We start from the raw sequence: 27,704 nt of genomic DNA, 5'->3' as shown, positions 1-27,704 counted from the left end.
AAGCATGTAAGGACCACAAACGGAGGAAAACAGCGGAGTAAAAGTACCGATACATCACTTAAAATGTACTCAATTAAAAGTAAATGTACACAATTTTTTTACTACTCAAAAAAGTACAATTACTGATAAAAACTACTTAATTACTGTAACGTGAGTATTTGTAATTCGTTACTTCACACCCCTGTTAAAACTTATAAATAAAGATAGATCTTAAATCTGAATGTACACTCTTAACATTCAGGTACACAATACATGCATGGAGTGGAAAGCTTTGAAAGGAAAAATGGAAAATAGATAAAAGGACTAAACTACTCAGAATACAACAGGCATTTTTATAATGTCAAACACCACACAACTTCTGGCATTTTTCCATCAGGAAACCTTTTGTTTACAGCTTCCAGGCTGCTACGATGAGCACACCAGAGGACGAGCTAGTCATTGACGAAGTATGCAAGGTTCATGGCATTGAATCTTTTTTTGATATATTGATAAGCTATCCAAAGTAAGAAACTGCTTGGTTTAGTTGGTCTGCTGGTTTAGTTGGTCTTCCAGTGTGGTGAAACTGGATTTTAGTTAATCAACCTAGTACCTTAGCGTTGAAATATGTGCTCTTTAGGCCCTGGTATACTTCAGGCAAAATCAAAGAATGATTTGGTGTGACGTAATTTTGAACAAAATAAGGCCAAAATGAAGTTCATTTGGATTTTGTTTATGGGGAGTTCAAAAGAGCTTGCCACAGTGAACTTTTTGGAAATGTTTTCTCCGGCTGTTAAACAGCTTTGTACTGCTAGTGGTCTATGGAAATTACTTAATAGGTAGGTGTGCACAAGGGCTCCGGTTTCTTTGACTAGAAAATCTTCTCCAGATCATTTCTTCTGTTTAGTCTGTTGTTCAGATACGAGTAAAAACATGATACACATTTTGCACATTTCTTTCTGAGAGTGTGTAGCCAACTCAGTAATTAAGGTTTAGATTGCCCCGAAGATTTGTTACATGAATCTTTCCAAAGGGCAACTGATGCCTTATTGCAGCTCTGTGATTCGTGTTGGAGAGGGTGTTAATAGGGTAACATGAGGCTGTGGAATGAAGGAGGACCCTGACACTGATACTGAATACTAAAACACTGATAAAACACTGAGTTGAACAGCCTTGAAAAGACTGGAAGAATCCAACCTTCCTGTGCCTTTGAAGGAGCATAACACAGGTTTCATATTCAGGGTTCAAGAGATCGACAAAAGGACAGATGGACTAAGAAGAAAAACAAAGTTAATCCTGCACAATGAGACTTTTGGCATAACGTCTGGTCCTCGGTGTTTATGGGCAGTCTTGGTGCCAGACTTGTAATTTTAGCCTTTACACAGAACACCCACGGAAAGTCTGACCAATATGGCATGCTCAAATTTGATTGGCTGACTTCATGCAACCTTCTCAAAACTCTTGCCACTTCAATATCCATTAGAACAGTCCGCTTGAGACTATAGAAATGCACTGTAAAAATCAAGATTTATTGATATTCTAAAATCAATATATGTATAAATGTATGTTGGACTATCCCCATTAAAAACTGTTTCACATGTTATAGAGTATAAAGTCTCATTCACACCAAGAACGTTAACTATGGAATGCTGAAGGGATCATTTAATTTTGTAGGCCAACCCTGAAGTTAGCATCACCCTGGTTTCACTATAGGATTTTTCCGTTGACTTTTGTATTATTGCAGAGAATAAGCCCTGTAACCTACAAAAGTTTACTATACTTGCACGTTTTGTTAAAGAAAATCTTCAGATGAACACAACTTTTCAAATACAATTGTCACAAGTTAAAAGGTTTAGTTAGGTTAAACAAACTACACCACTGTCACATGACTTCAATGTCAAGCTTCCACCAGCTCTATCAGTCTTTATTTAAAATCTGCAAGTTAGAATGTTTGAGTTAAAATAGTTTTCAAGAGTGGGATTATAAACACAATGAGGATGTAAAAGCGGACTAGTGAGTAGATGAGTCTTCCTTTTGACCATGATGATGTTTAATGTCTCCGACAACCTCTATAATCCCAGTTAGCAAACACCTTTTTCATGACACATAATTTTTTTTTTTTTTTAAATCACAATTGATGTACTACTGATGTATTTTCTGCCAGAGAATAAAATGTTAAAACATTTTGATAAGCCCACTCAAATGGATGTGATAACCTGTTTCTGGGTTTCAGGACTCATTGCTCATTGCTGCAGTACTCTGTAATGATGTCTATATTAGCATCCACACCAATGGATAATAATTTTATGCTTTTTATTATACAGTAATTATGCAGTGCTTTAAATACTAGAGTTCTTTAAAGTTGGTGGTTTCTGATTGGCAGCAAGTGTTATTGTTTGTCAGCTGAAAATAGAATTGTTCCTTTGTGTTATCATCATTAAAGTTGTGGTGTGGAGTCCACTATTCTCTTTGAACTAGAATGTTTTTTTTTATTTTTTATATATACCTATAGTTATCATCCTTAGAGTGAACAGGCCTTAACGCTCTACTTTGAACCTTTTTAATGCCCTCATAGCAGACAGTGATAGTGAGCCTTCTGTCTTCTGATGCAGTTGCACCAATTTTTATCCCTTCAGTTAACAGATGGAATACACACACTCTTATTTACACATAAGTAGCTTTCTTTGCTTTGTTGTAAGATTCAAAGTTTATTTCAGAAGTATATTCTAGCAGAGGTGTATGTGCCAGCAAGAAAAGGCGGATGTTTGAAAACTTCTCACATACGTGAAAGAATCCAAAGTTTTCAATGATCCAGTGAGGAACTGATATTGTACTAGATCACCAGTTTGAAAGCTCTGTGTGTGTGTGTGTGTATGTGTGTGTGTGTGTGTGTTACACTAAAGGTACCCCATGATGGAAACAAACGGATCAAGGTTTCGCTGGTTAGTGTGTTTCAGTTCGTTTGTGCATTAGAACACTAGATATGAACACTGCGATTGTGCTTAGATCTGCATGATTGATCTGAGATTGGCTGAGTGAGGTGGCCTCGTCTGAATGAAATCAAACTCTGGAGCACTTTGGTTGTGGTGAGAAGGCAATTTGACCCAAAGAACCAAGCTGTATCCTAATTCATAATGGGAAATGTCTTTTAATGCCCTTCTACAAAACAGGCGCATTAAAGATGCTGTGTATATTCACACACACACACACACACACACACATATATATATATATATAGCAGGAATGAAGGCTCATATACATTTGTTAAGGCCTGTGTAATGACAGATAAAGCCACAGTAAGCCCGGGGAGCTAACTTGTAAATCCATCTTGATGGATGACGCTATGAGCGGAATCCCGGAACCTAAAGAGGTGCACTTTGGCCAATGAGAGGACAGTTTTACTCACATGTGACTTGCATACAATTTTGTTAAGCTCTGGAACATTGCCTTGTGAAAGCGAACCAAGTGAACCAGGACAAAAATGCAACATTGTAACAATTGACGTTTTCAACAGTAATCAATTCCTCACCTGTAGATTGTTTGCTTTGTACTAAAACAGGGATTTCAAGGTATAGTTTGCCCAGAAATTATTTTTTTGTCATCAAGTTTGAAAGCTCTGTGTGTGTGTGTGTGTGTGTGTGTGTGTTACACTAAAGGTACCCCATGATGGAAACAAACGGATCAAGGTTTCGCTGGTTAGTGTGTTTCAGTTCGTTTGTGCATTAGAACACTAGATATGAACACTGCGATTGTGCTTAGATCTGCATGATTGATCTGAGATTGGCTGAGTGAGGTGGCCTCGTCTGAATGAAATCAAACTCTGGAGCACTTTGGTTGTGGTGAGAAGGCAATTTGACCCAAAGAACCAAGCTGTATCCTAATTCATAATGGGAAATGTCTTTTAATGCCTTTCTACAAAACAGGCGCATTAAAGATGCTGTGTATATTCACACACACACACACACACACATATATATATATAGCAGGAATGAAGGCTCATATACATTTGTTAAGGCCTGTGTAATGACAGATAAAGCCACAGTAAGCCCGGGGAGCTAACTTGTAAATCCATCTTGATGGATGACGCTATGAGCGGAATCCCGGAACCTAAAGAGGTGCACTGTGGCCAATGAGAGGACAGTTTTACTCACATGTGACTTGCATACAATTTTGTTAAGCTCTGGAACATTGCCTTGTGAAAGCGAACCAAGTGAACCAGGACAAAAATGCAACATTGTAACAATTGACGTTTTCAACAGTAATCAATTCCTCACCTGTAGATTGTTTGCTTTGTACTAAAACAGGGATTTCAAGGTATAGTTTGCCCAGAAATTATTTTTTTGTCATCATTTACTCACCCTCATGTTGTTCTAAACATATGAATTTCTTTCTTCCGTTGTGTAACCAATGTTGGTAACCAAACAGTTGCTGGTAGCCATTGACTTCTATAGTATGGAAGGAAAAGCACTCAATGGCTATCAGCAACTGTTGGATTACCAACATTCTTCAAAATATCTTTGTGTTCAGGTCTGAAAACACACTTTGTCTCTCCAGGTATTATAGGCCTCTTTGACTGCAACAGGTTGCTGGGTTGAACAGTGTTTCAAGCTTTCATCCAAAAACACCTCATGATGCAAACATGCCTGTCTGGCTCTGCAGGCCTGGCCAGATATGGTTGCTATGACCCTGAGGAGCCAAGAGTAACACTCTCAAGTGTACATGCCTGAAAAACTTCTTTCACCTTGTTGATGTTTTGTTCACATTTTACATACCTCAGCTTCTGTCTCTTACTGTATCTATTTCTCAGTTTCTCTCAGACAGTACATTTGTTTTTGCAGTGCTTTCAAAGGCTGACATCCTTAGTCTTGGTTTTTTAAAGTTTGTGTCACACGAGCTCACCAATTTCACATATCTTTACAATAGAACTTTCACCATTCTCTAAGATTAATGAACACAAGTAGAAATAAAAATGCATGTATAGGATTTTGGATTAAAAACGTAATTCTAATGTGGCCTATTTTTTCATCCCAGCATCAATTAAGTCTTTCTCACGTCTCGGTCCTCTTCTTTTTAGGAGGATGAAACTGAAGATGATGATGTAGAAGGAGAAGATGAGGAAATGTTATCCTGTAGTGCGACGGAAGATGAGGAGAGTCCTTACTCAAGCAGTGGGGCGGCACAGTTATCTGCCCGCCTCCGTGCCACAGCACAACACTTCCTCAGGAACATGGGCCGCATCCTGGCCATCACACTACTAGCACTAGCTGGTAAGAGTCAGAGAACAGATTTAACAAATTTGGGCAATATAAACAAGAAGGGAAAATAGATTAAATGGAAGCGTCAAAATCAAAGGTATAAAGGTAAAAATGCCCATAAAATGTAAAAATCAATTTAAACTTATTGGAACAGATTAATTTCTATCACTGCTGTGAACTGACCCGCACACAGAATATGAAGGATATCAAAAACAAGTTGTACACACACACACACACACACACACGCGCGCGCACACACACCAGTATGTATAGGGGCATTTAAGAGGGTTTGTTGTGTATGCTCTCTTGTTCTTGGTCCAAGTTACCTTCCGGTCCACTTATTTTTGCCTCTCACAAAAGCCACAAAGCCTTCCAAGAAGACAGTAAAGGCTTATGTCATGCTTGAGCTTTAGTTAGGCTGAAACTTGAAAGTTAAGTTGCACGACATAAATGCAATGTTTAGGTATTATTATTATTTTTATTACTATTATTTTGATTTATGCCTTAGTTTTAGTTTGTACTGTTTACCTTTTTTAAAGTAATGTGAAATTTATTTTTGTATTTTTATTTATTTATTTTATTGATATATTTGTATTTGCATTTGAATGCAATTTGGCAAGTAAATACATTAAATGGGTTTAGTTTTCACGGTTATTAATGTATGCAATTTCAGCAATAAAAATTTAAATTTTTCTAAAAAGAAAACAAATTAGTTGTTTATTTTAAGAGATCTATCTTATTATCTCTTGCATATTTATTATTGCTCTTTAATAAAGAAAAATGACTTCTTATCTGATTACTCGATTAATCGATGGAATAATCTGTAGAATACTCGATTACTAAAATAATCGATAGCTACAGCTCTAGTACAAATTTGGTCAGTTTGTTAAAAACAGGTGTGAGAACAAGACTCTGTAAGGCAGGTTTTGTGTACAATCTATTCTAAATGGTATGCGTGATTTAGAAATGATATGTATCTCAAGTTTTTTAAGTTTGCATACTTTTTGGCTAATATATCACGTTTTCTTGCATAGTGTTGAATGTAAGGTCAAGGCTCCCACAGTAGTAATAATTATAAATAATTAGTTAAACAATGTAAAAAAAAAAATAATAATAATTATGTGTTTTAAGATAATAAATGTAGCTAGATGTACAGTACGTTTACATGCAAATAAAAAAAACTATACAACAAAGGGTTCCGAAATGTCAAGACGCAATTTGATGATGTGCTAAAATGTCCAATACTGGCATACTCTTTTGTTTCTGTCAAAAGTATGTACTTTTCCATCACCAATAAATGTTTCATTGAGTAGTTGAGGTAACAAAGTAAACTTAAAGTGTTATTATTCAGGTAGCTATCTGTAAACATGTTGACAGATTAACTTGCTCAACTGTTGCTCCGCCATGACAGTAGTTGACCTAAAAGAGAAAACTAACCATAGCTGCTTACTCGTTATTCCATGCCATTTCATAGTCTGAGTAGTGTGTTTACACTAAACATTTCAAAAAGAAAAAGTGCATTTCAAAAACACGGATGATGAACTTAATTAACTGAAAAAAGGATTGTGAAATGTTCAACACCATGCACTCAATTGTTGTGGCTAACATGTCATTTGGGACACAAGTTATGTATATAAAACTCAGTGGTGGACGAAGTACACAAATCAAGTACTTGAGTAAAAGTACAAATCCGTATAATAAAATATTACTTCAGTAAAAGTAAAAGTACTCAGTTTTCAATTTTACTCGAGTGAAAGTACAAAAGTACTTGATTTTTATGTACTTAAGTAAAAAGTACTGAAAGATGAATGTGTATTTTTATATAGGCTACTTTTATCATTTAATTTTATATTAGCATATATTTTTTTATAATCCTACTGCTCAAAATACCTGCGATTTCCCCAAAATAAACAATAAGGGAATAATGAATATAATAAGGAAAATATAATTAGATTTTCATAATGATTTTTTCCTTCTCAAACCTTGTCTGTGGTGAATAAACACCCCTGGCCAAATGCCCCCAAAGGGCTTCACTTCCCACTTTGATAATTACTGTAGTTACCATGTTCTGAACATCACATCCTTTCTTTTTCCCTCAGATATAATCTATCTAGGTGGTTGAGTTCACTGGAGACTCGCACTAAACGGTTCATTTGAATCAGTGAGTTGTCGACTCGAGAACAGCTGCAATCGGTTCATTCTAATTCGTGAATGAATCGTTTGGTGCGATTTGCGAACCGATTTAAAAGGTTCATTGAAAAGAATCAGTTCGTTCTTGAATCAGACACCGCTTCTGCGTGTCGGAGCATGTGATATATTATAAAGAGTAACTATATGTTTTATGAAATGTAGTGAAGTAAAAAGTATGATCTTATGCTTTGGAATGTAGTGAAGTAAAAGTTACTTAAAATAAAACTACTCCAGTAAAGTACAGATACTTGAAAAATGTACTTAAGTACAGTAACGAAGTAAAACTACTTTGTTACTGTCCACCACTGATAAAACTGTGCTAATGCGTCTCTTGTAGCAAAATAACTAGTTTTATATTCTGAATAAGGTTCTGTTGCATTTCAGAGCACAACGCTGGGTGATATGCTTTTGAAGATAGAAGGACTTGTGTAGAGAATGTTTTGTGTCTAATCTCAATGTGGATGTGATTTGACTTTGAACTCATGTCTTTCTCTTTCCAGGAATCACTTTACCCTCTGCATTCTCTGCCTTCTACTTCCTTCTCTTTATTGGAGTGTGCACATGGTGGGCTTGCCACTTTCCCATCAGCCATCTGGGATTTAATGCATTGTGCGTGATGGTGGCCTTCTTCACAGGGGGGCACCTGGTGTGTCTTTACCTGTATCAAAGCTCATTTGCGCAAGACATGTTCTCCCCAGTGGGCCTGTGGGCCAGGTATTGTTGTTCATTGCTCTCAATTCTCTTTACATTCGCTGTACTGTACATTCAGTGTGTCTGTGACTTTGTGGCATCATTTTTACTGTGCTGTTATTTGGAAGATTACTCTGACTGGTTGAAGTAGTATGTGTACCTAGTTCAACATCCTTATTTGTCCTGGAACAACATTCCTGTAAACCAATGAGGCTGGTTACTGTGATTTTTCGAAGTAGGACAACATCGACACCATTTCCTGGATCAACATCTTTTGTTGGTTCTGGGACAACATTGCTATCAAACAGTACAGTTTGAGTTAGGATTAAGCTTAAGGCTGGGTTTGGAACCGTCAAATTAATGGTTAGGGTTGAGGTTGGGACTTCTTGACAGGAATCTTGTTCCAGGACCAACAAAAGAATGTTGATCCAGGAAAATGTTCTACTTGGCAAAATCACAGTGACCATTATTGGTAGTACCACCAAGAAAGTACTGTGGCGGTATTATGGTGCAATGATGGCATTACATTTTAATACCTTGGTACTTTGATTTGAACCTTGGTACTCTAAAATGTGAGCATTTATATAATATCATGTTTGCATTGTTCTCTAATGTGCTTCAAGCGGTCGCACACCGGACGAGAAGCGCAGCACCGCATCGCGTCGCGCCGCGCCACGTCTTTAAAATTCGAACATATTGTTTTCTATGAGTGTACGCACACCGGCGGCGCCGTTTGACGTCTGTCCGCGGCGCCCAGCTACGTAGTGTTGTACTTGTTTTACGAATTGTTCTAGACGCGGCACGGTGCGACCGCCTTCGGACAATAGGGTAAGATGAGAGATGATGCCCCTCTTAAGAATATTTACTTTTAAATTGTTTTTATTTAGATATAATTTTAGCTTGTACAGAATGATGATGTATCAGCCAGTGTGTTATTAAGACTGTGTGTCCACCAAAGTGTTTTTAGCCAGCTGAAAACGCCAGGCGCTCTGCTGAATAAGACATACAAAGAATATTCAAATTGAATGATTTCTATCAATTAGCCTGTGGGTTTTTATGAATAGCTAAGATGTCTGAAATGTACACTACCGTTCAAAGGTTTAGTAGATTTTTTTTTATCTTATGCTTATCGAGGCTGCATTTATTTGATCAAAAAAATAAATACAGTAAATACAGTAATTTTGTGGAATATTATTACAATGGATATATTAAAAAATTATTTATTCCAGTGGTGACAGCTGAATTTTCATCAGTCATTACAACAGTCTTCGCTGTCACATGATCCTTCAGAAATCATTCTAATATGCTGATTTGGAAACAGTTGTGCTGCTTAATATTTTTTTCAGGATTCTTTGATGAATAAAAAGTAAAAAAACAAAACAAAAAAAACATAATTTATTCAAAATAAAAATCATCTGTAGCAATATAAGTCTTTATTATCCCTTTTTATCAATTTAACATATCCTTGCTGAATAATTGTATGAATTTTTTTTAAAGAAAAAAAAATGTACTGGCCACTAACCTTTGATTGGTAGTGTATATTGCTACAGATTTCTGTCCAGTTTTATTTTAGTATCACTGAGCTACTGTTATAGTTATTATAGTTTATTAATGTTTTGAATTGTTTTATTTCAGTTAATGTTTATCTTTATTTCTCAGTAATCTTTTAAAGTTACTGTTCATATAAAAGTATCATTACTTGCATTCAAAATAGGAATTCAAGCTTCTTCCCCATCTTATGTTCATTACATGAGGGTTGTGTTAAGGCAGAGTGTGATGTAAATGTGAGAGTCATTGCTGGTCTAAAATAGAGCCTCAGGCTGGCGAGGTGAAGGTGGTGTATCCTGCCAGCCTTGCATAACCCACTGAAAAGCAACACTGAGACTTAAGCCTTAGATATGTATCTGGAGAGTGACACCCACACTTACTGGCCGTAAAACCTGGCTTGGTGAAGTTGCCAGCTCTGTGCATAGTTCATGACACATAAATCTCTGCTGACCTCTGTGCTGTTGCAGATAACTGTCACAGTGAGATAAAACAAAATTCTGCTATACATCATTGTCCTAAACATGTCACATACAAAATGTCTCATGCACACTGCTGTCAGATTAAGAGTATTAGTGGTGTTTGCTAAGGCAACATACTTAAATTTGAACAAACCTAAGCCTAACTCACCCCACATTGCTTGTGCTCCAACATAAATGATAGCTTGTGTGATAATATGTTTTTGTTATTTCATTTAGTGGAAGATATACCTGGTGAAAAATTCCTAAGACTTACATTGAAAGATTACACTACCTGTCAAACTTTTGGACTAATGAAGATTTTTTTGACGTTTTGGAAATACAGTCCCTTTTGCTCACTAAGGCCGGGTATAGACTGTGCGATTTTCGTCTGATTTTGAGCCTGCAATTTACTTGTACAGTGATCTTGAGCATGCAATTTACTCGTACAGTGAAAGTTTGTATTTAACAAAAACGTTGCTGAAATCGCACAGTGTATGCCCGGCTTTAGGCTGCATTTATTTGATCAAAAGAACGGTAAAAATATTATAACAATTTAAAAGAACTGTTTTCTATTTTAATGTATATTAAAATGTAGTTTATTGCTGTGATGGCACATTTTCAGCAGCCATTATTCCAGTCTTCAGTGTCACGTGATCCTTCAGAAATCATTTTAATATGCTGATTTGATGCTTGGCTATTATCAGTTATTATTGGTGTTCAATTATTAATAATGGTTCTAATTATTATCAGTGTTGAAAGCAGATTTTGCTGCTTAATTTTTTAAATAGAATTTTTTTTTTTACATTATAAAAGTATTTGATGTCACTTTTAATCAATTTAATGCATCCTTGCTGAATAAATGTATACTGTTTTTTTTTTTTATTCTTACCCCAAACTTTTGAATTGCAGTGTATCATGGTTTTCAACGGATTTCAACATGGATAATAATAATAAATGTTTCTTGAGCACCAAATCAGCATATTAGAATGATTTCTGAAGGATCATGTGACACTGAAGACTGGAGTAATGATGCTGAAAATCAGCTTTACCATTACAGGAATAAATTATATTTTAAAATAGATTTTTTTTTAAATAGATTAAATAGAAAACAGTTAGTTTAAATTGTAATCATATGCCACAATATTACAGTTTTTACTGTATTTTTGATCAAATAAATGCAGCTTTGGTTAGCATACGACTTTAAAAAACATTTTAAAAAATCACAATTCAAAGCTTTTGACCCATAGTGTATATACGAAGATGGTTCACACATAACATGCAATATGTCTTATTAAGTCCTGCCATCTAAATAAATGAGCCAGTAACCAATTGGTGGTGGACCAACCTATATATGCTTTTTTAACACTATAAGAGACAACGTTTATGCAAAGTTCATGTTATATTTTCTTGCTAATTTGAAATATAGGTTTAAAAATAGGTTTTGCATGCCTGAAATAACTGCCCGGAGGCGTTGTGAATACGTCCACCGAGTGAACTAACTTTCCTTGAAAGGGAATTGGGTCATATATGTAGCGACCAGAATATCACAAAAACTTAAAGGTTGCATGTACCCCTCACATTTTCTTCAGAAAATGGAATATCTGAAGTTTTAATTTGTTATCTTTTTTTTTTTTTTGCTTTAGACTCTTTGGCCTGAAGGATATAATAAAGCCTGGAAACTGTTCTTCTTTTGACATCACCCTCAACATGGAGCATGACTGGCCAGTGTACGTCAATCCTGGCATTCTTCTCCTCTTGTACATCTCTGTGACTATTGTGCTGAAAATCAACAGTTACAGTCATGGCCACACGGACAAGGTGCTTTCACACATTCGCTTGTTCAATTAAAGGGATAATTCGCTCAAAAATGACAATTCTGTCATCTTTACCTTAAGTTGCTCACATCCTGTGTGTGTGAATGAGCAGAAAGTTCATGCTGTTTTCCAAACAGTGGATGTCAAGCTTAAAAAGGGCATCATATTCCAATGTGTCTAAAGCTATTCACTGAATTTAATGACTTTTTTTTGGCTGAACTATCCTTTCAAAAGCTCCTTGTACTGGATGTCATGTACAGTAAAACCCAGACACATTACATTTGTACCCTTGTAAGCCACTGAATAACATTTGACTAATTGTTTGTGTGCAATAATGGAGTTTGGGTTAGTTGGTGATATATTATCATTATCATATCATATATTAACTGATGTAATGTCTTTGTGTTTGTGGAGACCGATGAGGGTGGAGCAGTTGAAGCAGTACAGGGTGAGGCTGGAGTGGAAGTGGAGCTCAGGCCATGGGAGACAAGGAGACATAGTAATGAAGATGACACTAAGGTAAGACTTAAATCACTATGGTTACATTCGCCTATCGATATATTAGTTTAGTCTCAACTACATCATTTTACCAACATAAGTATTTCATTTTTGTTCACATGCTGAAACGAAGATTCTTTACAAACTTTGCCTATGATTTCCTACCTACTCTACCTACAACACAAAACTGACCGACTTGAACTAAAACAATCCAACATAAAAAAACATATCCTGGACAAGCCCCAAATTTTTTATTAAAACCAAGCAAATTTACTCACATCTTTATTCCAAATCAAATGGGAGTACAGTATGTTAAACTGCAGTGCTGAGTACAAAAAAAAAAGATGATGATGATAAAAATAATAATAATAAAATCCCAAAACAGCTTGTATGCCCATGTCTATGACAATTTTTAGTAATCAGAATGCAGAAGTGGTGCAGAAGCAGCACGGACGCATTGTGCTTTCACATAGGATGTGTTTGCAGTCCGCTACTGATCCACGGCTGTATACCACAAATACAACATTTCCATTATTTTAATTTCAAATCCAAACGTTGTTAATGCTTTTTCAGCATTGTGACTCTCTTTTTGCACAGTACAGTAGTACAATCTTTCGTAGACATATTCACGTTTAAATGCAATAAATATAAACAACATATTATTCAATGCATTTTACTTCTAGATTTATATATTAAGTTGCCCAAGCATGTGGCAAAATTTTTAAACACGGCCTATAGCCTACTTTTCTTATGTTTAAAGGTAGTAGGCTATCACAGACATTTTAAATTAAAACCACTGACAGAAACCGTCGCCTCTCGTGCCTTTTCTTTTGCATTTAAATCTTTATTACAAGCAATCCTGCGGGTCATAAAGAACTTTGTTTTTCTACCTCCACGAGTGCCGTCTATTATGTTGTCTTGTTTATATAAAAGTGAATTTTTCCTTGCTTTAAACCTAGCCAAAAAGCCTTGTGTTGACTGTGATACACAGTAGACTTTAATTATATGCATTTATGGTGTAATTACTACATTTTCGTTTCGTTATTTTTACCGCGAACAATGCGCTGTGACTTTAATTCCATACACATACAGTCACATACAGTACATTACTTAATTACAGAAAAAGTCATGTGTTGATTTCAGTCAATACTATGTGTGAGTGTTAATATGTTAAAATGAAAATTCTGTCATAATTTCTTACTACTGTGGAACATAATAGAAGATATTTTGAAGAATGTTGGTAACCAAAGAGTTTTGGTTCCATGCATTGTATTTTTTTCCATACATTTGGAAAACAATGGAGACCAAACCTGTTTGTTTACCAGCATTATTCAAAATATCTTCTATTATGTTTTATAGAAGAAAGTCATACGAGTTTTGGAACTATGCCTTGAGTGAACTATCCCTTTAAAAGCAGGGAAATGTGTGGTCCTGCTGAATATTCTCACCACCTTTTACCTGATAACACATAATGATGTGGAATGAATATTTGATTAATTAATAAAGGAATACAAATCTGATTCATTACTTATCAAAATAAGTGTCAACCATTGTGTGAAACCATTGTGTTTTTTTGGTTTGTCTGGTTTAGCAAACGCTTCTCACCACGGGAGAGTCACCGCTGTCTGAATCACAAATCTCTAAAGAACCTGTGACCAATGGTTCAAGTCAACATGACATAAGTAGGGCAATGTACATTGTGCATCTACACGTACAGAAGATACCAGTTCACCTTGAAGTCTATATGTATGTTTCTGAGCATGTGATGTTTGTTTGTGCAGGGCCCAGTGGAGAGGTTGCAGCCGATAATCCTCTTCACCTGGTGGGACGAATGATCTTGCAACAAAGTTACATTTGTGCCCTCATAGCTATGATGGTAAAACAAATATTCTCTTCTGTCTACTATCTATATATGTTAAGTTTTGTGCTGATTCATTGTCTGAACAATAACTTACACCTGAATAATGACAAAGAGGAATAAAAAAAAAAGAAAAAGAGTTACAAAAAAGTGCAGCAATTATCACTTATTTTTGTAGGCCGACCCGGAAGTTAATATCACCCTGGTTCTCTTGACAAAAACCCAATAGGTTTTTTCCATTGGCTTCAGGATTACTGCAGAAAATAAGCTTTGTGACCAACAAAAGTGTATGACTGCAAGTTTTGTTCAGCATGATCATATTTAAAAATGAACAAAACTTGTATGAATTTTGACGTTTTTGAAGTATTGCCTGAAGTAAAAAGCTCAACGTAAGCTACAGTATAAACAAACTTGACCACGGTCACATGACTTCAGCGCCACCATCACTGAGCTTCTGACAACTCTTTCAGTCTTCATTAAAAAAAATTAAAAATAAATAAAACCTTTTCCCTGAAAGTTTGAGTTAGAATAGTTTGCAAGAGTGTGAGTAAAAGCAGTGACTTCAGAACGATGGAACTTGAAGTGATGAAATACTTACTAATTTCTGGGTTTTGGTCTACAAAATATGTCATCCCTGCAGCACGCTATAGTAGCATTATTATTTGGAACAAAACAATCTTCAAGAATATGTTTTTGATGTGTGTGATGAATTTTTATTCTTGCCCCCCTGCAGGTGTGGAGTATAACATACCATAGTTGGCTGACGTTTGTGCTGCTGCTGTGGTCGTGTGTGATCTGGATGCTGCGGGCACGTCAACGCTTTGCCACTCTTTGCTCTCCCTTCATCCTGCTGTATGGCTTGGCACTTTGCTGCCTGCAGTATGTGTGGGCCCTGGACCTAGAAATGGAACTGCCCCAGCACATTGGCACCATGAGCCTGCACCAGCTGGGTTTGGACCGAGCACAGTACCCCTGTTTGCGCTTGGGAGCCATGGTGAGGACAGTGAAGCTCTGGCAAATGTATTTTTTTTTTTGAATGACTGCCATTATCATGTAATACAAGTTGATATTGAATAATAAGAAGTTGATATTTAAATAGAAAACTTTCTGGGTTCAATAGATGTTAGCTCAATCAAACATTTACAGCATGTTCTACAGCATGTTAATTACCACGAAAATTCATTTTTACTTGACCTTCTTTTTCTTTGAATAAAAAGGAAAAAAAAAGATTACAGTGAGGAACTTACAGTGGAAGTGAATGGGGCCTATACACGTAAACAATAAAGTTCTCGCTGGTTCAATAGTATAGCCACAAGACATAAACCATACAAGCTGTATACAATTTTGCAGCATCATGTCCATAGCAGTATTATAGCTAAAACTCTAAAATGACTGTGAAATTACAGAGAAATTGATAACAGACCAGACTCAGTCTCACATCTACCACATTAAGGCTCTGGCATATGTGCCAGCCATAAAGCCATGACATTTAAGAACGTAATATTCACTTCAGGTTCAGGAAATGAAATCAGTAATCACTGTTTATTAATCATGATTTTTAAAGAAGAGTTACAGTGAAACACTTACAGTGGAAGTGAATGGGCCCAATATGAAAAATTCTATAAAATTCTCACTGGTTCAGTAGTATAGCCACAAGACAAATAAACAATATGCGTTTAAAGGGGATATAACACACACAGTTTACGCCAATCTCATGTTAATCTTGAGTACTTATAGAGTAGTATTGCATCCTTCATATCGCCGAAGAGTCTTTAGTTTCATCAGATTTATAAAAGACAGATACAGCTTTACGCTTCTCTCAGAAAACAGTCGAGCTCCTGGAGGCGTGCCGTGGGCGGAGCTAAAGAGTCACAAAGCTTTTGTGTAATGATCATCTGTAGGCTGTGAGACCGAGATACATAACACAGGAACAAAAACGTTATTGACTTAAATTTTATTTAAATTGTTTATAAAACATTCGTCACCGAAATGACGGGAACAAACAAACACACTTGCATAATTCGTTGATGGGCTGCTCTTGCTCTTGTTCTGGTTGATGTGCGCGCACTCTTCTGGGAGAAGTGCCCGTACAAGGAATTCCGCCCTTTGCGATGTCATGAAGGGTCATACTCGGAAAAAAAAACTTTCAGAAACTTATACAACCTGAAGGAGTGTATTTGGCACAGAAATACTCTGTCATACTGAACGTCCAACTTGTTTTTTGAAACTTTGGCAAAATTTATGATAAGAATCCAACTCTTTAACAGTGAGAATTTAAGTCAGAATGCATGAAATAGCTTTAGACCTCCCCTTTAACATGATATAGTTTTAAAAATCGCTCAATCTTTTCTATGTAAAGTAGTATACAATTTTGCAATACTGTTTTCATGCCAACATGATACCTAAAACCTTAAAATGACTGTAAAACTGATGAAAACAACTTTATATCTCAAACTTTTAACAGATTAATTGTTGTGATTTTATAAAATTATAAGCTTCACATTTCTGCATTTAAATACTCCAAAAATTGGCCATTGATTTCCATTGTAAGTGCCTCCCCCTTTTTTTCATTTTCATTTAATTTAAGAAAACAAGGGAGAAGTTGAAATAGTTTTTTGTGGATAATCAACATTACACCACAAATGCTGTCAAGCTTGACTTGAATTGTATTGAACCTAGAATGTTCCTTTAAGACAGTGTTTCCCAGCCCTGTTCCTGAAGGCACGCCAACAGTACACATTTTCAAAATCATCCTACTCAAACACACCTAATTCAGCTCATTAGCTTCTTAGTGGCGACTCCAAGACCTGAAATGGATGGGTCAGAAAAGGTAGAATGTGTTTTGTTGGTGTGCCTGCAGGGACAGAGTTAGGAAGCACTGCTTCCAGTTAAGAATGCACAAAGTTTCTGTATAAAATTCAAATTCTAAATGGCTTCATGTATTGAGATACAGATGGCTGCAATAAACCTTGAAGACTGTGAGAAATGTAGCTAGGAAAACTTGCTACATCTTTTCACAATCCAACTACACGTAAACTACATGATCAGTCATAATTCTCATGATGTTTCATAATACACTGAGGAAAGTGTAAATATTGCTTCACTCTTTTCTCTTTGTTCTCAGCTGCTGTTCACGTTGACATTTTGGCTTTTGCTGAGACAGTTGGTAAAGGACATGTTCAGCAGGAAGAAGAGAGTGACTGCACCATTGCAGGAGGTCACCACTGGAGGTGAGCGAGAGCAACACAATCTAAAAAGACAATTGCATTTGCTTTTGTGCCGTTTTGTTGATAGATCAAATACAGAGAGTACAGGAAGTGATGGTGGGGCCAAGGTCAAAACACGACACGGACCAGATTCAAAATCAAATCTATCACATTAACACCCTGCCATTTGTCTGGAACAAGAGTACTAACTACAAAGCCATGACGTATAAGAAAAAATATTTCTTTCTGATTCATTCAGGAAGTTCAGGAAATTAAACCATTAATCAGTGTCTATTAATCATCATTATCAAAGCATTCGTAATTCTCTGTCTGCTCCACTTCATCTATTCTTCTCATTTCTTTTTTTACACTCTACAGTGTATTAAAAGAGAAAAGAACTAGGCTTGCTGCAGTAGTCTATGTTACCGGTATTACCTGGTGTTCTTCTGTACACGAATATATTACTTGCCCACCGTGGTACTGCCCCCACTGTCGTTTAGTTTTTTTTATAAAATTAAAAACAGTTTAGTTCAGTTGGACAGTGGACGCTACAGTTGTAAATTGAAAGCGTCCACTCTGCTCCATACAGCACGTGCCGCAGAAGTCAGGTTTCACTTATCGCATGAAGAAAGTAAATGCTGGATTATTCTCACGCGCGGCTCAAATACTGAGGTAACGATGGCAGAGTATTTGGTTTTCAAGTGAAATGCAAAAGTAAAGTGAAAGGCCGCTTCTTAAACCAGAGAAGGTGAACATGTTGGTTTTCTTGGCAAAAACATGCACTGTCACCGACAGCCAATTGAGTTTTCATTTTCTGTTTTCATTTTGAAAAGCCTGTTGATTTTGCTGTTTACCTGACGTTACACTACATTGTCAGAGGATTTTTTTATTTATTTGATTCCACAGTGTTTGCAAAACTTTCTGTAATTTCCTAGTCGATAATGTTATACAGTACAGCATGTGGTAAAAGCCGTGCCTCATCTTTTTCGTTTTTGTTAATAAACGTTATATAAGATAGTTTGTCATTGTACTGTTTTATTGTAGTTGTGTTTTTTATTGAGAATAATAATGAATCCATCTTTCAAGCATTCATTTTAGTCTTAGAAAGTAAAAGGTGTAAAGATGTAAGAGCAACAAACAATTATCTTTTCTTGTAAAACGTGATGCCAAGATCGCGAATTCGAAAGTGTCCAAAGCCCTGCTGTTTTGTCATAAGTATATATACCAGGTGAAAATTTCCTCACTGTGCCATCCCTAAAAAGAACATTTTTAAATTGGAATAAACATATTCCAATAATTTTTAAATTATTAATTAATTTGTAGATAGTTTACGCTGCTCTTTTCCAAAAAAAGGGCAAAAAATAGGAGACTGAGACAGTTGAGCTGTTATGACAAAAAAAAAAAAAACACTTAAGTACTATAAAATTAGGCCATTATATACAAAGTCATCTGAGTAACTATAACAATTTTTGCTTTTCTACCATGCATTTGAGTGGTTGAACTCTTCTTATTTTGGTTTTGGGTTTCACATTTCACCACAAATAGTGAAGTTTGAGAGTCTTTTCTCTCTCTCTCTCTCTCTCTCTCTCTCTCTCTCTCTCTCAGAGAACACAGGTCGAAATGAGTCGATTTTGAAGGTGTTGGGTGGGCTGGTGATGAGTCTGTACGCTAAGTACTGGATCTACGTGTGTGGAGGCATGTTCATCATGGTCAGCTTTGCAGGAAAGCTTGTAGCCTACAAGATCGTCTACATGCTGCTATTTCTGCTCTGCCTGTGTCTGTATCAGGTACAATTTTACAAGCCCACGTATGAAATGTAATGTTCTCCACTAAATTTAGTCATAAAATTGAGTGAAAAACCTCTCTGTCCTTAGGTGTACTATTCTCTCTGGAGGAGGTTGCTAAAGGCCTTCTGGTGGATGGTGGTGGCCTACACCATGGTGGTGCTCATTGCTATTTACACCTTTCAGTTTGAGGACTTTCCAGGCTATTGGGGAAACTTCACTGGATTCACAGAACAGCAGTATGTCCCCTGGTTTACTATTTATGAAAGGAATGTCCTTAATGACATTCCAAACCCATGTTCATTTATGTATTTGTGGAACACAAAAGGAGAAGTTTATCTGAATGTTCCTGCTGCTCTGTTCAACACAATAAAAGTAAATGAGTGACCTTTAAGCTCCAAAAGAGGGGGAAAAAAGCTTCAAAAGTCTGTAATCGCACATAAAACATTCTACATAACTTCTTGTTTTGTGTTCAATGGAATGCCATATGGGTTTGGAAGTGTGTTTGGGTAAGTGATGTTGGAATTTTCATTTTTAAGTAAATTTCATCAGATTCTCCATCTTTAGGTTGGCTGACATGGGACTGGAGACGTTTAAACTATCTGAGCTCTTCAGCAGTATCCTGATCCCAGGCTTCTTCCTGTTGGCCTGTATTCTACAGCTTCACTACTTCCATAAGCCCTTCATGAAGATCACAGATCTGGAGAATGTTACTCCCATCCACAGGCATGAACATTACCTCTAAACAAATGCATTCATATATTTTAGATTAGGTTATTTTACTGAAATAAAATGCATTTTAGAACAATTTAAAAGCCATTATTTCGAACATGTAAAAGTTAGCATATGTAGTTACTTACGTTTTTAACACCATTAATTCTGAATGCTGTTTATAATCATAACTAATGTTACTCCCATCCACAGGCATGAACATTACCTCTAAACAAATGCATTCATATATTTTAGATTAGGTTATTTTACTGAAATAAAATGCATTTTAGAACAATTTAAAAGCCATTATTTCGAACATGTAAAAGTTAGCATATGTAGTTACTTACGTTTTTAACACCATTAATTCTGAATGCTGTTTATAATCATTTCATTTCATTATCGTTTCATTATCTTCTGTGAGATTTCTAAAAAACTAAAAAAAACATTGTAATAGAACATTCAGAGCTAATACAAATGGATCAAAGCTGCAGGACTATGTAGTGAAGCACAAATTGTCAATTTTATAAGTCAGATGTGTAAATAAATCTACTTCTGTCTAGTGCTCTTTTTTCATATAGACATGCACATTTATTTCAATCTTCGATTTGTGACCATGTTAATTACACATATTATTAAATTTACTTGCGTTAAAAAGAAACTGGAAACATTAACTTAACATTGAGATTAATCATAAATATATAGTTTAGTCATGAAACTTTAGATGGCGCAGGCTGATGTTTTGTTAACGTAACTGATGATTTTCAGAGAGTTAAATGACTTGGCACAAGCTGATTGGTTCATTCTGCATATGCAGCCAATGAGCTTACTGCCTTGCATTTATATGGCTGGCTAGCATTCACTAGAGATTCCGGCAGCGGGCTTCCAGAGTTTCTCTGAAACCCTCCACCTTCTCCAGCTCCACCTGTATAGATCTGCTACGGGTTATTTTATATGCTATTTGTGCAGCAGCAGTATGTCTTAAATACTCACGGCACCGTATTGCTGTATGCATTGGCAGTAGCAAGTTCCTGTACTTGCTTGCAGCAGCAGCAATAATCTACAACTACAGCAATAACCAACAGCAGCAGCAATTCAGCAGCAGCAGCGTAGCAGATCTATTCCGCCAAGACCAAATACATTAACATTATCATATCCATCACCATGCTAAAATGTTGTCTTGATTAAAATACATATTTTAAGTAATTGGCAGCCCTAGAATACACTTTATTTTAAGGTGTACTTGTTACAGTGTAATTACACAATTAAGTACTGAGTAATATTAATTAACTACGTGTACTTATTTAGAGATATCACAAAGTGAATTTTTGAGTGTACAATTATTGCCTGATTAATTATTACCTGTTATGATCAATTATTATTTTTTACGCAACAACAAAACATATTACGATTTTTATTGCAGTATTTGGGATTATATCAAATATAAATGCATTTATTTTTAATACAACAACAAACTATATACATTCAAACATTTCATTACAAAATGTTAAATTTCCATTATATCTTGTGTAATTTTAGCCAAAAAAAAAAACTGTATTAAATTACTATATTACTATTTACTATGTGTAAATCTTAAAAATAGGCTGAAATATTTTTGAGTGTACTATACATTTTTATTTAGATGCATAGTTAGATGCGAGTAAATGTCAGATGTGTAATTAAGATGTTAAAATTTATAATTTGGTGTAATGTTGTTGCATTATTTTTGTTGCATCATTATTATTAGTGATGCATTGTTCTTCTTTGTACTCATTTTTTCCACTAAAAAATAAAAAAAGCAGAGCAAGAATCTAGAAGCATTTCAGAAATTAATACCTTGGTATTTCAAAGTCAGTTTTGATTGTGAGGTTTAAGCCATTATTCACAGGGTTTGGCTTAGGGTTAGTTGCATGTAATTATGCATAATAGACTGATAATACTATAGTAAATGTACACATAACGTGAAAAGGACACTGTAAAATAAAGTTTTACCCAGCCCTATTATTAGAAAATGTATTAAAAAAATTATAAATGTATATTTTGATACAAAAATGTGTGATTTTTTTTTTTTTTTATCTGATGCATTCCCAGGGGACTATTTGAATTTCTCCATTTAGTCATGTTGCTTTCTGTGAGAAATATTTGAGATATTTAAGATATATGACTTGTGATTTTTCTTTTCTATTGAATTATTATTATTATTATTATTATTATTTATTTTTTGGATTATCACTGACATTGCAGTTGTTGATTTCCCCCACAGGAAGAGAGGTATAGAGAATCCGGATTTGGTTCGATCCACAGAGGAAGTCAGATTTGAGGAGGAAGATCTCATTACAGAGCTGGATGATGATCCATCAGAGGTTGATGGTGAGAGTAATAAATGCTGCTTCTGTGCTGGTGTAGCTCAATGAAAGGAATTTTATACTTAATATTGGCCAATACCCATATGATCCTCAACATACACCCCTAATTTTAGTGTCCGTTCTTACTTTGTTTTCAGAGGCAATACCCAGCAAGTGGGGACTGGTGATGGACAGACTAATGGTGCTGTCAAGGAAGTTTTCTGACACTTTGACCCATGTCCAGAGTTTCATTTGGAGAGTATTGGAACTGCACATCGTCAAAATTGTGGCTTTTTTTGTCGTCTGGGTGGCACTATTGGAGGTCTGCATACTGCATCATTTAGGCCATTTCATTATGTCAGTTTCATAACCTGTAGTTATTTATGTAGTTTCTCTGCACACCAGAGAAACAGCCATATTCTTCTGCCTATCTAGTTATGAGGTGATATGTCAGTGTTTCACACTTCATTTGCCTTGTATTTACTTTCTTGTTTTCCCCCCTTCATTCATAGCCATCTGCAATGAACTTGGTCCTGGTGGTGCTGTGGAGTTTTGCCATGCCTTATGGCCGTTTCAGAGCAATGGCCTCCTGTCTCTCCACCATCTGGGTTTGTGTCATCATCGTCTGCAAGATGCTGTACCAGCTCAGTGTCGTCAACCCTGCGGAGTACTCTAACAACTGCACCGTGGTGAGACAGGACACCTAAACACACATACTTACAAACACTTTATGCATTGTTAGTTGTAAAGTGTTTTCTAAGGTAAGCATCACTATTACTATTGCTTGTATGATTTTGAACAAAACCTGAACTAATAAATTTTTTGCCGTATGGGACTACTCAGAACAGCATATTATTATGACTTTTGAAATCAACACTGTCTCGCTCAGGATTTGTGGGATACTTGCGTCTCAGCACCCTGCCGGTTTCATAAACTTAGCACTAATTAAACAAATACCCTCAAGCGTGGATTAGGTTGATGTGTTTAGTCTTGCGTTTTATGGATGTTTGGGGGAAAAAAGTGAATTGTATTTCTCAGGTGATTTACATACACTACTGCAATAACTCCGGTTGGCTGTTTAAAAGGCTTGTGTTTATCGCCAGATAAATGGCTAAACTTTCCTCTTCAGAGTAATTAGTCTATTCTGCTGACAGGATTTTGCCTTGCAGCCTAAAATATGTCAAGCAGACTTGAAATGTTCCTTGTGTTTCTCTCCAGTTTGTTTCTTTCCATTCCGTAATTGTGAAGTGTCCTAAACAGATTCAGCATGATGTAGCAAACAAGATATTATGTCGGTACATTTCACTTTCAGTGAGGACAGAAAAATAACTTCATACTGGAAACTTGCTGGTTTAGGCCACATTGTTTACATCTTTTCTCTCTGTATTGTAGCCAATGGTCAATGAGACCAGTCTAGAACTAGATGAAGTGCTGAACTCCACCCTGTATAAAGCACCTGTGGACCCAGCCAACTGGTTTGGTGTTAGGAAAGATGCTACTGTCCTCGGTTACACAAAGGTGAGATTCTGTTTCACCTTTCACACAAACAAAATCGAAAATACTTACTATGTTTGACCTGGAAGTATCTCTACATATAGCTTTTTTTGTGCCATTTTTATAGTTATGCTCAAGTCTAAAATGTCACAATTTTGTAAGTGAAATCTCAATCTCTAAATTATTGAGAAAAGAAAAAGTCAAGGAAATTAATCGGTCAAAAGTTTACCTTAATTTTTGACAGTTGATTATTTTCTTTTCTTTTTTCTTTATTCCGTCAAAAAATTGGGGGAAAATATTTTGATTTTCAAGATAATAACTGGACACCACTTGATGAACTTAACATGCAAGGTCACTACAGTTTGAGAAAGTAGTATTTTGTGTACTTTGTAGTATTCTATACTAAATAAAGCCTGTGAGTCTGGAGATGAGTTATATTGTACAAGCTCACAAGCGGTATGGGTATTTTCGTGTTTTTGTTAATGTGACACATCATTTTACATTGTATATGGTCAAGGTTTTAATAAATTGCACACTAGCTCTGTGTTCTGTTCTATTAGGGTCATCTGCTGGTTCTGATGCTGCTTGTGTTTGAGGAAACAGTGTATCGGCACCAGATTCATCACTACAGACAACAGCAGTGCTCACCTCCCCCAATTCCAGTCATCTTTCCCCAGGCCACCCGTGACACACTGGACAAGGGTCTCCTCCACTGCATCAAATACCTGCTCAACTACAGCTTCTACAAGTTTGGCCTTGAAGTATGACATCCACCTAAACCAAAAACATCATAAATGCATGCTATTGGAAACTCACCAATCTCCAATTATTTTCAATAAGAATAATTTGAAATAAGTCCTTAAGGATCAAAGTGCATTACAGTAATGAGAAATGTATTTTATCTAGCAGTATTTATATATATATATATATATATATATATATATAGCAGCCTGAAATGCAGTCTTCATTTCAGGCTGCAAAGCAACAAAATGTGTTGCTTTGCAGCCTGAAATGAAGACGGACACAGCTTTTGTTTTATCCAACTGTATTTACTCAGTGCAACTTATAACATCCAAGTGAAAGATATAACACCAATATTTTAGAAAAAAAAAAACAGAATCACTGATTTCACCCCTCCTAAAAGTGACTTGTAAACTCAATCAGGTGTAGCTAATCACCTTCTCAATGGCACACAAAGCTATTTGACTTTCAACTGTGATCAGCTGTGGTCATTTTGATTAGCTCAGCATGAAAAGAGCTTTCCTGGAGCATTTCAGTTCTTGGTAGTACAACTGAAACAAACAATCCACTATGGGTGGCAAGGCACTGTCAAAAGATCTCCAGGATAAAGTTGTGGACAGGCACAAGTCAGGAGATGGATAAAAAATTTTTTAAAAGGCTTTATCGATGCCTAGAAGCACAGAGAAGTCTATTATTAAGAAGTGGAAGGTATTTGGTTTAACACAGACCCTCCCTGCATCAGGACGTCGCTCCAAACTGGATGAACGGGTCTGTTTACACCTGGTCACTTCATGCGTTTTTTTCTGATCGGATAGCTATACGATCGTGAAAAGACCAGGTGTAAATGGCCTCAAAAAGGCTACGTTCACACTGTGAGCCTTAGTACTCAATTCCGAATTTTTTGTGTAGCTGTTCACATTGTTGTTTTAAATGTGGCCAAAGTCATCTTTCCCCAGGCCACCCGTGACACACTGGACAAGGGTCTCCTCCACTGCATCAAATACCTGCTCAACTACAGCTTCTACAAGTTTGGCCTTGAAGTATGACATCCACCTAAACCAAAAACATCATAAATGCATGCTATTGGAAACTCACCAATCTCCAATTATTTTCAATAAGAATAATTTGAAATAAGTCCTTAAGGATCAAAGTGCATTACAGTTTTCCAGTGTGAACAGATCATGGTTTTGAACTGACCCGCATGCGCAAAAGAACGATACGAACAGGGTTTCCAGATTTTCACAACAAAATCCGCCCAATTCTTTCTCAAAATTAGTCCGAAACTAGCCCAATCATGTTCAGGAAGAGCAAAGGACCAGTATAAACCAGCAAAGGACCAGCTTAAACCAGCAAGGGACCATCATAAACCAGCAAAGGACCATTATAAACCAGCAAAGGACCAGCTCAAACCAGCATCCCAGCTTCAAAACATACCTAACCAGCATATGCTGTTTTTTTCAACAGGGATGGATCGGATTTAGTACCACATATGTAAGTGGCACAAATCAGAATTAAAAAGATCAGATTCCATGCGGTTTGTGCTGTTCACACTGTCATGACAAAAACAGATCTGAGTCACATGTGAGTAAAAAAAATCCGATTTGGGCCACATTTGCCTGCAGTGTGAACGTAGCCAAAGTAAGACGCAGACCATCAACACACAATCATCTTCATTAAAAGTAGTAAGACAAACTTATCTTTCCAGTGCTGATGCCACGCGCTCTCCTATTGCGGTCTTTGATCTTGAAATGAGCTGATAATTAATAAAATGCAGCACTTATCTTTTGATTTAGTTGACGTTAACTCCGTTAAATTTAAATATAGCGCGGGACGAAGTTGAAAAACATCCCGCGGCAACAGAGGAAAAGTTGCCTAATTCCGCGGGGAAAATGTGGATTTGGCAACACTTGCGCAGCACGCCGTCATACGGAAGTAAACACGGAGGATATAAAGTAAGCAATTATGCGTTTATTTATAGTGTGATCTGCTGCAGAAGCCAGCGAAATTATACACGGGCAATATGAAAAAATAAAGACAAGGATGTGACAAAAGAAAGCAGAGTTTTGAAACTTTTATGATATGATCCCTCATGTTTTACTTGTATAGTTGTCACTGTAATACACATGAGTTCTGACACATCACACTTCCATTGATTAACTTTCGCTACTGTCTTGATATTTTTGGGTATGTAAAATCTTTGAAGTGTCTCCCGTAAGCGCGGAATTATGACGAATGTCGATCTAGAGTGAAAAAGCCGCATGAAATCCGACATGACCGTTCACACTGCGGTCACATTGCAAAACATCTGACATATCCCTGTTGAAAAAACCAGCATATGCTGGTTAGGTATGTTTTGAAGCTGGGATGCTGGTCCTTTGCTGGTTTATGCTGGTCGAAATCCGACATGACCGTTCACACTGCGGTCACATTGCAAAACATCCGACATATCCCTGTTGAAAAAACCAGCATATGCTGTTTTTTTCAACAGGGATGGATCGGATTTAGTACCACATATGTAAGTGGCACAAATCAGAATTAAAAAGATCAGATTCCATGCGGTTTGTGCTGTTCACACTGTCATGACAAAAACAGATCTGAGTCACATGTGAGTAAAAAAAATCCGATTTGGGCCACATTTGCCTGCAGTGTGAACGTAGCCAAAGTAAGACGCAGACCATCAACACACAATCATCTTCATTAAAAGTAGTAAGACAAACTTATCTTTCCAGTGCTGATGCCACGCGCTCTCCTATTGCGGTCTTTGATCTTGAAATGAGCTGATAATTAATAAAATGCAGCACTTATCTTTTGATTTAGTTGACGTTAACTCCGTTAAATTTAAATATAGCGCGGGAATTGAAGATTGGATTTATATCCGTTTTGCGAACGACACATTTATGTGGCCAAGTGTAAATGGAAACGTTTTAACAAATCAGATAGATATCCGATCAGCGAAAACGCATGAAATGACCAGGTGTAAACAGGCCCTTTGAGCCAGGAGGAAACTGGTCAGAGAGGCTACAAAGAGGCCGACAGCAACTCTGAAGCAGTTGCAGGAATTTATGACAAAGACTGGTCATTGTGTGCATGTGACAACAATATCACAAATTCTCCACAATTGTGGCTTGTATGGGAGGGT

At 36.4% G+C, this 27,704-nt stretch overlaps 1 protein-coding gene across 1 annotated transcript in view; it reads left to right on the top strand.

The window, feature by feature from the left end:
• Positions 1 to 27,704, top strand: part of LOC107716500 (piezo-type mechanosensitive ion channel component 1-like) — a 71,350-nt gene that overhangs the window by 7,575 nt on the left and 36,071 nt on the right. The window contains exons 2-18 of the mRNA XM_016522979.1: positions 5,051 to 5,243; positions 7,922 to 8,135; positions 11,761 to 11,935; positions 12,346 to 12,450; positions 14,021 to 14,111; positions 14,211 to 14,305; positions 15,021 to 15,281; positions 17,412 to 17,517; positions 19,099 to 19,280; positions 19,368 to 19,516; positions 19,845 to 20,003; positions 22,249 to 22,355; positions 22,489 to 22,652; positions 22,843 to 23,019; positions 23,723 to 23,848; positions 24,385 to 24,491; positions 25,512 to 25,605. Coding sequence (XP_016378465.1) covers positions 5,051 to 5,243; positions 7,922 to 8,135; positions 11,761 to 11,935; positions 12,346 to 12,450; positions 14,021 to 14,111; positions 14,211 to 14,305; positions 15,021 to 15,281; positions 17,412 to 17,517; positions 19,099 to 19,280; positions 19,368 to 19,516; positions 19,845 to 20,003; positions 22,249 to 22,355; positions 22,489 to 22,652; positions 22,843 to 23,019; positions 23,723 to 23,848; positions 24,385 to 24,491; positions 25,512 to 25,605 — 2,505 coding nt within the window. The remainder of the gene's footprint in view (positions 1 to 5,050; positions 5,244 to 7,921; positions 8,136 to 11,760; positions 11,936 to 12,345; positions 12,451 to 14,020; positions 14,112 to 14,210; positions 14,306 to 15,020; positions 15,282 to 17,411; positions 17,518 to 19,098; positions 19,281 to 19,367; positions 19,517 to 19,844; positions 20,004 to 22,248; positions 22,356 to 22,488; positions 22,653 to 22,842; positions 23,020 to 23,722; positions 23,849 to 24,384; positions 24,492 to 25,511; positions 25,606 to 27,704) is intronic.

The sequence above is a fragment of the Sinocyclocheilus rhinocerous genome, unplaced genomic scaffold, assembly GCF_001515625.1.
Source record: "Sinocyclocheilus rhinocerous isolate Xijiao unplaced genomic scaffold, SAMN03320098_v1.1 scaffold1411, whole genome shotgun sequence".
In the NCBI taxonomy this organism is placed as follows: domain Eukaryota; kingdom Metazoa; phylum Chordata; class Actinopteri; order Cypriniformes; family Cyprinidae; genus Sinocyclocheilus; species Sinocyclocheilus rhinocerous.
This window is presented reverse-complemented; position numbering and strand designations above follow the sequence as displayed.